Source organism: Periplaneta americana, chromosome 14 (genome assembly GCF_040183065.1).
Source record: "Periplaneta americana isolate PAMFEO1 chromosome 14, P.americana_PAMFEO1_priV1, whole genome shotgun sequence".
Taxonomy (NCBI): domain Eukaryota; kingdom Metazoa; phylum Arthropoda; class Insecta; order Blattodea; family Blattidae; genus Periplaneta; species Periplaneta americana.
In genome coordinates this window covers 25479972-25492578 of record NC_091130.1, presented here as the reverse complement: position 1 = coordinate 25492578, position 12607 = coordinate 25479972, and the positions used below count along the sequence as shown (strand labels likewise).

Here is a 12607-nt window from a genome sequence, read left to right as displayed (position 1 = left end):
ACGGTAATACTGATCAGTGCCCTGCCCATCCTCAAACCTTAAACCTAAGAAATATTCAGTTGGAATTTTTGCCAGCCAACTGTACAAGCAAATTGCAGCCTTTGGATTTAGGCATTATTCATGCTTTCAAGACAAATTACAGGAACAGTCTGTAGAGAGGGCTTTAACTAGGGTTGCCAACCCTCCCGTATTTACCCCTAATTTTTAACAGTCTCTTGGCTCCTGTATTATTCTTCTCTTTGAGCATTTTTTTCCCTTATTTTTGCATAATGTAAAAATATTTATTCGAAACATTTGATTTTTCCATGAATGATGATTATTATAAGATGAATTTTCTTGTCCAAGAAAGGCATTAAAATGTGCAGTCTTTATAGAAAGTAATGCTTGCCGAAATGGGTTTTAGTGCTCACCTGCCTCGAAGCAGTCCTCATTAGTTATAATGCACTTGTTCCAGAGCTTATACCAATCTTCAAAGATGTGCCAGAAACCCTTCTTTGATATGTCCTTCAGAATCTCCTCCACAGTCATCACTATTATTTCTGAATTCTGAAAGTGCATTCCACGAAGGTGTTTCTTGAACTTCGAAAACAGAAAAAAATGAAATGTTTCCAAGCCTGGAATGTATTGAGAATGATAGGGTACATTCACGTTTATTTAGTGAGATATTCCGTAACTTTATTAATGTTGTGGGACCATGCCTTATCTTGGTGCAGCATCCATTCATCTTGCATTGAGATGTAGTCATTTTTGCGTGACATCATCATTCAAAATCTTCAGAAAACGTATTTGTGTCTTTCACGTGTTAAATTTTATTACCTTGTTAACATGTTTCGGCCTGCTATTGGCTATCTTCAGAACTGACTGTTGCTGGTCTTGGTGCCTTTTAACATGTTAACAAGGTAATAAAATTTAACACGTGAAAGACACAAATATGTTTTCCGAAGTGATATAGTATTAAAAGTTGTGTAATCAAGATGTACAAAATCTTCAGTATACTTTTGTAGTATTATTCTAGTTGCGTGTGTTGGTACAACATGCTGATACACTATTCCTTGAATATAAAAAATTTGGATGGCCTTGATCTTTCCTGCAAATGTCACCACTTTGGCTTTCTTTAGTGTTGGTAATGATAGAGATATCTTGTACTCTTGTGATAAAAATAATGCAGCCAAGTCTCATCTCCAGTTATTATCTTTGAAAGAAACCCCTCACATTCCTCCTCGAACTTCCTTTTGAACTCTACATAGCAAACTCCCTAGTTGTTCAGGAGGAAGTTGTCTTGGAACTCACCGCACACCATGTCGTGTAGTTTTTCTGTGACCAGTGTATGGGAAGCTAATATTGAACTAAAAATGCGAAAATCTGCAACCATCCTAACAGTAATGCCGGACATGCTACAAAGAGTGTGGGATGAGTTTAATTATAGAGTTGTTATTGTTTGGGTTTCTCGTGATGGTCACATTGAATATTTGTGAAATGAAAATCAAACTTTTTTGAAGTTATTGTAATCAAAATTAAACTTTACTATGTAATTATTGAAGAGAACGGTGAACCCAGGTTGTTATTGTAAATATAGTCTTTCAAAGTTGGGGTATTCTTTTGTAATCATGCTGTAGATGTGTAGTTCGAGGGACACTCTTGAAAGTTACAGGTGATTAAAATAAACTATTAATATTATTTCCAAATGAAGGAGATAATATTCAATTTAACTTAAAGTAACTTTTGTTTCCAGTTTATGATGTGCTCACGGGGAGAGTTCATTCTGCACTGAGTGGACACAGAGCATGTGTACGTGATGTGTCATGGCATCCTCACAGACCTGAAATTGTTAGCACGTCGGTAAGTTTTGTATACTGCAATACTTACTCTCACTGAGGTAATTAACTCCTTCATTAGAGTCAGGATAGTATCTTTGCAGGCGAATATCATTACCATCTCCATGTGCTATAGCAAAGAGCAACTGACTTAGGATAACTTAGCCAGGGAGTTTCAGTGTGATTGTGTTTTTCTGTTGTGTTATTCCGAGAGTGTTATTTTGCTTTTTGTTTCAATCGTGTGTATGCATATGTTTTTAAATACTATCCATCCATACATGTTAACTGTATTTATAATCCTGATGTGAACAAATGCAAAATATTGGTAGAAGGATTTCAGTGAACAACTTGATAATGTGCCATGAGAAAACATAGTTCCATAATATGATATTGTTTTCGTTCAAATACACACCTATTTTCATGTCAGTTTCCACATTAAAATATATTTTACTTCAAAATATATAACATTACAGAAAGGAGTATCAGGAAATGGAATTAATGTTTTAAAATACGTTTCTAATAGGCATTACAGTGAAACCTCTCCTTATGAACACCACCAAGATACGGACACTCCTCATATACGGACAAATTTTTATGTCCCAACTGATATAATATAGAAATAATGATAAATTTAACTCTCGTTTACGGACACTCTCAGACACGGACACGGACAGCTGTTTCACAGTCCTAAAGCTTGCTTTACCTCCTGACTGCGGTCAGAACTTGGATTTCAAAACCTAATGTGTTGCAAAAATGGAAAATTTAGATTTGAGAACTGTACAGAAATTCCTTAACATGAAAGAAGACAATAAGAGTCTCGTAGGCTACCACTAGCCCAGCCGGCTACCCCTTGTTAGCTGGAAGTGGGTGGATAAACAGTCATAAAATTTAAGCTGTCTGATAGGTCGAAGGTTTCCGCGATCGGGAAATTGTATTTGACACATGATAGGGTTAGTAGGATTATTCTCTTCACTTCAATCAGTTGTTCTGTTTCGAGAGACATGGCGCCTGAACGTAAAGGTTAAGTTGAAAACTGTAAATTACAGTACTGCATAACTGTAGACCTAGAATGCAATTGCATGGCACAGTACTGTATTTTCCTCTATCGGTCTTATCTACAATAGTTCAGAGTTGCAAAGAATTTACTGTAGCACTATAGACTGTATTTATAATTAAACTACAGTAAATCATTTAATTTAAAGTGTGAAGGCATACATAATGCATATTATAAATTTACTGTTAGATTGGGGAGCCTCCCTCCCAATAAAGGACACCTCCCAGATGCGGACAGATTGTTATGTCCCTTCAGTGTCCGTAAATGAGAGGTTTCACTGTATTTCGGAGTATAGACAGTTGTATAACACAATTCAATCCTGCTTTGATGAATGTCGACTCTGGTAGATGCAATCTGTGCCCTGTGGTACCTTTCCATATGTCACTGCAGCTTAACAAGGTGTTTAGTCTACTCAAGTCAGAATAAATGATTACACCATTTCTTATCGTGCTCTAACATTTCCAAGAGAACAGCATGGCAAAAGCAGCCCTGGAGGAGTGGAACGGGGCGGGGGGACCCACAAATGAGGGAAACCTTTGAAAATTGGAGATTTTAGCTGACACAGATTTAGAAGACATCATTGCATTATCTGACAGCAGTTGTTAATGTAAGTAATACAATAAAACTTCTTTATACGTTTTTATGGGGTTCTGAAGAAAAAAACGTATGTGAGAAGAAGAATATATAACCGAAATGACATTTAATTAGATCCGAATTAGCATTAATAACACAAGTCGACAAATTTAAACTTTTTTTTGGTGTATCTGGTGTGAAAATGGGTGGATGTATCTAATTTTTGGGTGCTGAATTCGGTGAAAGAAATCACTTGCAGATGACACAAGTATAGTAATTACAGCCAATAACTCCAACACATTCCAATCTTCAACAGAGGAAATTCTCTTCAAAATATGTGACTGGTTCTCAGTCAATAAATTAGTATTAAATTGTAACAAAACTAACATAATTCAATTTAAATCTTGTCCAAATTCAACATCGCAAATTTCTAGCGCAATAATTAATAATAGATCCCTATTAGAAACAACAACCAAATTTCTTGGCTTAAAAATCGATAATGTGTTAAATTGGAAAAATCATATTAAAGAAATTACCCCCAAACTAAATTCAGCTTGTTTTGCTATTAGATCTATGCTAAAGATAGTAAATATCAATACCTTAAAAACAATATACTTTGCATACTTCCACTCGGTAATGAGTTTTGGAATAATATTCTGGGGAAATTCCACAGATAGTAACAATATATTTCTATTACAAAAAAGAGTAATTAGAATAATAGTAGGTGCCAAATCTAGGGAATCGTGTAGGACTATTTTAAAAAAACTACAAATAATGCCCATGGCTTGTCAGTATATCTTTTCATTAATAATCTTCCTTGTATGTAATCGTGAAAACTTTGTAACTAATTCAACAGTTCATAGCATAAATACACGTCAAAAAAATTACTTTCATACTCCATCGGCAAGTCTATCATGCTATCAAAAAGGAGTGCGTTATATGGCAGTAAAAATTTTCAATAGCCTCCCTATCGATATAAAAAATGAAACTCAAAACATAAGATTATTTAGGGCCAAATTAAAGAAGTACCTAATTTCTCACGCCTTCTATTCTGTAGGTGAATTCATGACATTCAATAACACTTCATGAAATTGATACTAAAACTTTGTGTTGTACTATTAGGCTATATTGTAAACCTCGTCTGTATATATTTCATCTAGACTGTGACTATAAATTAAAATTTTATAATAGTATTAAGTTTTTTGACTTGTTCCATATTCTAGCTGTAAGCGTGTATGAATACCATGGAATGTTAATAAATACAATACAATACAATATTTTTTTCTATCACTTCACATTTTCTATATACACAGCACTAACACAAAGACAGTAATATGATATTGGTAAATACGGACCAGGCATAACGTAACACAACCCCACTAAAGTTTTCTTGACAACACAAAAAACTCTTACAAACCAACAAAATCACGTTTCAGCATGCACTAGACAACAGGGCTGACGTCGCTAGCTGAATCACCTCTACCAGCAAAGTACAACTAAATAGCTTTGCCATGTAGTGCCTCTTTTGAAAACTTCTTCCACATATTAATTTACATTCAAATACAGAGTTTATCCATCATAATTCTGATTATTTGCGAATCTGGTGTTGATGGGTGGGCCACCATACCTCAGCATCTGATAGAGCTATGTCCCATCACAGACAAGTAGCCTGATAATTCCAAAGGACACGATGCCCCAAGTCCTTATGTCAGCATAAGAAACCTGTATTGTGTCTATTTTTTGTTGGAGATGATGGATGAAATGAGGTGGAGGTTGGTGGAACAAATGAGGAAAATGGGAATACCCCGAGAAAAACTCTATACAACATCTGCTTTGTCTACCACAAATTCCTTTGTGACTTGACTGGGGATCGAGCCTGGGTTGCCTGTATGGAAGATAAATACTCTAGCACTTTAGCCATAGATATGGCCCGAAGTTCTCTTAAGGGGACTAGGAACCTCCTATCTTAACACATGTTAAATTAGTGATATTTACTGTACCTTTTCTCTAAAACTGTCGGGAGTAAAACAGTGAAACTTTTACAGCTTATTTCTGACACTCTTAATAAGTAATCTGATGGAAGAGTTTTAAAAAATAATAATATTTTATTAATTTTTTTTTAATATGTAAATTCTTATCTCATTTTTTGCTATATTTTTCAAGAAATCTGCTTTAGAAACTTACTTACTTACTGGCTTTTAAGGAACCCGGAGGTTCATTGCCGCCCTCACATAAGCCTGCCATTGGTCCCTATCCTGAGCAAGATTAATCCAGTCTCTGTCATCATATCCAACCTCCCTCAAATCTATTTCAATATTATCCTCCCATCTACATCTCAGCCTCCCCAAAGGTCTTTTACGCTCCGGCCTCCCAGCTAACACTCTATATGCATTTCTGGATTCGCCCATACGTGCTACATGCCCTACCCATCTCAAACGTCTGGATGTAATGTTCCTAATTATGTCAGGTGAAGAATACAATGTGTGCAGTTCTGTGTTGTATAACTTTCTCCATTGTCCTGTAACTTCATCCCTCTTAGCCCCAAATATTTTTCTAAGCACCTTATTCTCAAACACCTTAACCTATGTTCCTCTCTCAAATGAGAATCCAAGTTTTACAACCATAAAGAACAACTAGTAATAGAACTGTTTTATAAATTCTAACTTTAAGATTTTTTGACAACAGACTGGATGATAAAAGCTTCTCAACCGAATAATAACAGGCATTTCGCATATTTATTCTGTGTTTAATTTCCTCCCAAGTATCATTTATATTTGTTACTGCTGCTTCCAGGTATTTGAATTTTTCCACCTCTTCAAAGGATAAATTTCCAATTTTTATATTTCCATTTTGTACAATATCCTCGTCACGAGACATAATCATATACTTTGTCTTTTCGGGATTTATTTCCAAACCTATTTCTTTACTTGCTTCAAGTAAAATTATGGTATTTTCCCTAATCGTTTGTGGATTTTCTCCTAACATATTTACGTCATCCGCATGCTTTAAAAACTATTATTAAAAAAAACTGTGTCAATTTATGCTATAATACCAACTAAATACACAAAGAAAATTTGAAATAAATCTAACTGCTATAAGCAGAGATATGGTAGCCTACACTTTGCAGAGAAAAATATAAACTTCGGAAAATGCTGCCAAAATTGTTAGATAACCCCAGCTGCACTATCCTCATTTTAGATAAAAAATTTTAAAATATATTGAAAGTTACTTCGCACATGCACAGAAAGTCTCTTCTCATTGGTTACAAAGTTACGTGAAAACTGTGCTACTGGTATTGAAGATATTCAAAATGGCTGAATACTTTCAGGACAGATGTCATGTGTCCCCACAGAAATGTTCACAGTATTCGTACTTTCATTTATTTTGCTTTCCCATTCATTCTTCTTTTAATTTTCCCACATTTAATTTGAAAATGTTGTATCTTATATCTATATAAAAGTGGTTTTATTTGGTTTGTTCTAACAGTGGGATGGAAAACTTGGCAAATGGTGTTACACCGACAATTCGGAGGACATTGGCTCTGAGCTCCATTTTCCATATGAAGATAAAATTACTCATAATTCTCCTGCTTCCCCCCTTTTTTGACAGTGGGATGGAACACTTGGGAAATGGTTTTATACTGGAAAATCGAAATCAGAGATGGAAGGTGATGAGGCCGAGCTCCTGATCCATTATGATGACAATAATATTAGAGGTCTCCGTCGCAGCCGTCGTATTGCCCAACAGCGAGAGCGGCAGCAGAAGTCACAAGAAGGAACTGAACAGAAGCGAACCACAAGCTGTTGACTTGTGTAACCAACCACTGGTGGTGTTGTGGTGTGGGTGAGTTGACACATGACTTTTCAGTGAAACAGACAAATCTTTTTTTTCGAAGTTTGCTCATATGTAGAATGGAGCAGTATTGGACATTACGAGAATGATGTTTCCATGGATGTCCTACAGGGATGTTGACGTTTTGTTTAATTGCTAGTCTTTAGAACATAATTAACTTATATTTTGCACAACCATTTTACTTCTTTTTCAGTGATGTGGAAGCTTATTGGTGCATTTTTCGCATCATTATTGGAAATTAATGCTGAAAATTTTGGGAGTCTGTACTGTATGAACTGGGAATCTGTATTGTATGCAGCATATCTAGGTAGATACTTGTTTGTACAAGATTGATTTTTTTCTCTAGTAGAGAATGTGTAAATCTAATACCTAATTAGCCCTCATAATCTTGAATCATAAGTGAAAGCACATGTGCGTTAAGACTGCTGCACTGTTTCTCAAGATATTCAAAATGGCTGGATACTTTCCGGACAGATGATTATAATTTTTAGTATTCGTACTTTTGTTTATTCTGGTTTCCCATGCAGTGTCCTCTTAGTCTTTCCTTATTTAATTTGAAAATATTATATCGTACGTCTTAATTTGATTTGTTCTAATATTGAGTTGGAAAATTTGGCAAATTGTGTTACTCAAAATAATTTAAAGAAAATCAAAGAAGCCTCATTCTTGACCCCACTGTCCATTTTGAGAAGGATAATCAACAAGCCAATAACGTTAATGATGAAAAGAAGTCTATTTACAACTCATGTATTCCTCACTTCAGTGAGATACAGAATGAATATTAATACATGGGAAGTGAAAGGACTTCTTTTTGGTGCTAGGGGAACTTCATTTAAGTTAACTAAAACCATTCTCCTTTCTCTTAAATTTTCTAATGAGGACATTAACAAAATTTGTCTAATGGTATTGAGAGATTCATTATCCATTTTACACAGTCATTTGTATAATACTACGTAATATATATATATATATATATATATATATATATATATATATTTTTACTTCATTTCATTGCTCTTCAATGTATTTTCTTCTCATGTTTTTCCGAAATCAAATTGTGTCTTATTTTTAAATTTATCATTGTTCCGTATTCTCTCCGCAATCATATCTTATTTTTAATTTAACCTCTGCTTTGTATTCTGGATCCTAGTGGTCAGCCGTAGATGTCGGCCAGATATACCAAATTGTGGAATTTGTGTGCGTACTGCAATCTGACAAATTTTTCTCAATACTACGACCTTTATAGTTAAAAAAATATTTGTTTTTATATGAACTGAAAACAAACATTAAAAGCTTTCATATTATTTTTGTAATTTTTTTTGTCCCATCATCATTCTTATGGCGTTTATTTACTAGCTCTCTTCGTGAAATGGATGGCTGGTTTGCAATGCTCAAGCATTTTAGAATGAACCCATTTCTGGTCGTGCAAGATTATGTAATAGGATAACCAAATATATGATTATGGGTGCCAGGAGAGGTCTTATCTAAAATTAACCTAAATTCCATGCTGTGAACGACCACAGGAAAAATTCCATTTAATCCCCCCAGTTCTCACATACTTTTTTGTAACGTATTCAATCGTGTGGGGGACAGCTGTCATCTAAGTTATTTTCTTGCTTTAGAGAATGAATTTGAAAATTCTTTTCAATATGAATGGTTACATAAATGTGTTACTACAGAGTATACACAGTTTATTTATAAATATAAAAGTAGTTTTGAAACAGAATTAGTTCATTTATAATTAATAAGTATTTTTGTCTAAATTTAAAATACTTTCTACATTTACCTAAAAAAATTGACACTGGAAGCACGTTTATAATCCTTGCTTTGTTGTGAAAATCTTTGTATACAATAATACCTGAATAGCTTGTGTCCTATTGTCCTTGGATTATCCTGAAGTCTTTATTTCTGAATGCTTTCTGCAGACATGTCTTTACAATACCTAGTTATTTACAAGAATTTTGCACGATATCCCTCAAATGGTCAGGACAGATGTTTGTTTTGAACATTTCATATACCATTTCTAGTTGTTTTGTCTCGAGACCTACCACATTGGTAAATTGGTAACAACAGCCCCTGGATCCATTTCTTTATTCTGGGGATGGTGTAGCGGATTCTTGAATTCCTAGTAATACTTGAGAACGCCTTCTAATCTCTGAAGGAATCTGATAAACGTAGATCTATAATCCTTCGAAATTCATTATAACAAATTATCCTTAAAGATATAGTATATAACTCATAAAAGTGATAATGAATGCTTACCGAAACTTTGCAGAAATCGTAAAAAGTGACAATTGTCACCCAGAAGAATAAAATCTTAGCTACACAAGTTATACGAGCAACTCCAAGAATGAAACTAAAGAATGTTATTATGTGAGCTTGGTTTTGAAGGTACCTATAGTTTCAACATTGTAAACACTTTCTAGGAAATACAGCAATGAAAAGAAATATGCTAGTTGACAGGTGTCCCCCGTGTGAGTACTGAAGAGTTAAATAAAAATTCCTGTAACCAGAAGCTCTGACCATAGGACACGAGGCTGGTTGCAACCCAGTATCATTGAATTCTATCAATATCTGTAAATTTTGATTGCCACTTTTCTTTGAACTTTGAGCAGGGCATTGTAAGGAGTGTGTAAAGGAACATATTTAAGGGGTTAGGTACAACTTTCAGCAATAAAATTTTGGAAATATTCAACATTTTTTTTCCTCCACTACTGTATCTTGTACAATAATGAAAATAAGTATGTATAAAACACTATCCTTCTGCTATATGAGAAAAATATTTTTAACATTTAAAAAAAATTATTTACATTTTTTTCCAAAATTCAGTTCACTGTGCAGTGATGAAGCGTTTCCCACATAACTAAAAAACTATCCAAGATTCTGTGATGAAATTTTTTGTGTGTATTTATGCACGTCATATCTACAATATGATGCGAGGTCACTTCTCTGCCTTTGATAGATTGTCTGATAAAAAATAAATTCATTTTAAAAAATGGTCAGATATCAGTATTTTCTTCTAACACAAAATAAAAAAAATATATTATTTTATAAGGAATAGTTGAAAAGCATGATATTGTAAACATTAGTTTCAGCAATAAAATAAAAGAGAGAGAACATGAAAAAGTTAAGAAGTTTATGAGTTATGAGGGAAACGCTTCATCACTGCACAGTGAACTGCCACCATTTTGAATTTTGAAAAAAAAAAAATTTTAATCGTAAAAATATATATATTTTTTTTCATATAGCAGAGGGACAGTGTTTTAAACATTTAATTATTGTACAATATACAGTAATGGAGGAAAAAAATGTTGAATATTTCCAAAAAATTTACTGTTGTAAGCTGTACCTAACCCCTTAACAAATACGAAATAACGCATATGCGAAATAATTTATTAATTCAGTATACACTATTGGTGTCAACAGGATAAACTAAAAAGTAAGCACAACTTCAAAATTATTTTGACAGCATCAATTCGATGTTGAGGGCATAACTTGTGTATTTATTACTGAAACCATTTATGTTAACGGTACCTTGACTTATACAGGATGTTTAAAAAATGATGGTCAATAATTTACAGTACAAACTAACCCAAGCAAAGAAGCTCCAATACACGTTGGTCCGCAAATTAACCATTGTCGAGACAGTGCACATTTTCTGTTGAGATTTCTTGCTAAGAACAGACGTGCTGACTGAGCAGTTTCGGAAAATATATCTTTGTATGTAGCTTCATCCAATCGACTTAAAAAGTGCCTATAATTCTGTTGTATATACAGGGTGATTCACTAGGAGTTACTGGCACTTTCAGAGCATATTTTAAAAGACATTTTGAGCAAAAAAGTCATATAAACATGGGTCTTATTCTCAATATTTTCAGTTACACTAATTTGAAGTTGTTTGTAAAATACCATTATTCTTTAATTTTAAAGAATGAACTATTTAGAAGTATCATTTCTTTAATTAGCTAGTATTCTGAAGCTAAAAATGTGTTGTGAATTTCATAGTTGTTCGTACAGATTTTTTTTTTTTTTCGATTTTTAACTATAAAATTACATTTTTCTTATACATTTATCACAAAAATTGTTGCAAATCACGCCACTCTTGTAAATTCTTTAAGACTGTGCATTACGATGCAGAATTAAACTGTAAACAATCAAGTTTCTAAAGTTGTATGATTTGTAACAATTGTTTTGATAAGTACTTAAGAATAATGTAATTTTTAGTTAAAAATTGAAAAACAAAATCTGTACAAAGTAATTAACAACACATCTTTAGTTTCAGAACGCTAGCCAATTAAAGAAATGATACTTCTTAATAGTTCATTCTCTATTTGTAATATTCTTTTACCCTTAAAACTAAAGAAAAAAGATGTTTTACTAACAACTTCAAATTAGTGTAATTCCGAAAATATTAAAATTAGGACACATGTTTATATGACATCTTTTGCTCAGAATGTCTTTGGAAATCAGCTCCGTAAGTGGCGGTAAATCCTCGTGAATCACCCTGTATATAAATGAGCTTTTAGCTTGAAAAGTAGCATTTTACTGATAAATCGCTATTAAATAGCATTTTTCTCGTGATCTCGCGAATTTGATGGGAAATTCGCATTTTTTCGCAGTTTCAATTCTGCTAGAAAATCATGCCTTTTTTTTTTTTTTTTTTCGCAATTTCAATTCTTCTAGAAAATCATGCCAAATCACCTTGCAAATGAAAAATACTTTCTACCCCACAATTAAAAAATTCGTGGATTTCGCAAATGCGAAATTTTCAGGTCCCTGCTAATGAACATCTCATTTGCTTTCGGGTGAATATTCTGAAATGGGTGAATGTACATCCCGGCTGATTTAAGGAGTTTCTTGAAAATGTTAACTGATTACTTCTGCGTTTAATTAACTTACTCTCACATGTTTTAGTTGGAAACAAAGCATAAAAGGATTAATTTTAAAATGTATAATTAAAAAAACGTCAAAATGTAACTACAGTCCCTATGTCCCCAACTACATTTTACTCTGTTTTACTAAGTTTTTCTCGGAATATTTCGATTTGATTTTATTTCCTCGGCCAAGATTATAAAAATAAATAGTTAAAATACTTATGAAAGACAGGAATTGTTGTTTGTTTAATTCTGAAAGGACACAACTTTAACGTAAAGTTTGTCCTCAAAAATTTCGTAATGCCGGTCCCTCGAAATAAAAGAGCTACACAAAAGACAATTTTGCTTCATGTGGTAAATTTTAACGGTTGGTAGTGATGAGAGGTGAACATGGTGAAAAAAGAAATGTTCGAAGACAAGTGAAATCTGAAGTACAGAAG

The 12607-nt window shown here is 33.5% G+C and overlaps 1 protein-coding gene across 3 annotated transcripts in view; it reads left to right on the top strand.

Annotated features, from left to right (window-relative positions):
- The window catches only part of LOC138713201 (DDB1- and CUL4-associated factor 11), an 83997-nt gene that overhangs the window by 59440 nt on the left and 11950 nt on the right, over positions 1–12607 (top strand). The window contains exons 10-11 of one of the 3 annotated variants that reach the window (XM_069845101.1): positions 1733–1839; positions 7051–7284. In XM_069845101.1, the coding sequence (XP_069701202.1) occupies positions 1733–1839; positions 7051–7248 (305 nt within the window). In that variant the 3' untranslated portion in view covers positions 7249–7284. Of the gene's footprint in view, positions 1–1732; positions 1840–6927; positions 7769–12607 lie in introns of those variants that run through there. The other 2 variants (XM_069845103.1, XM_069845102.1) reach the window with 2 other exon arrangements.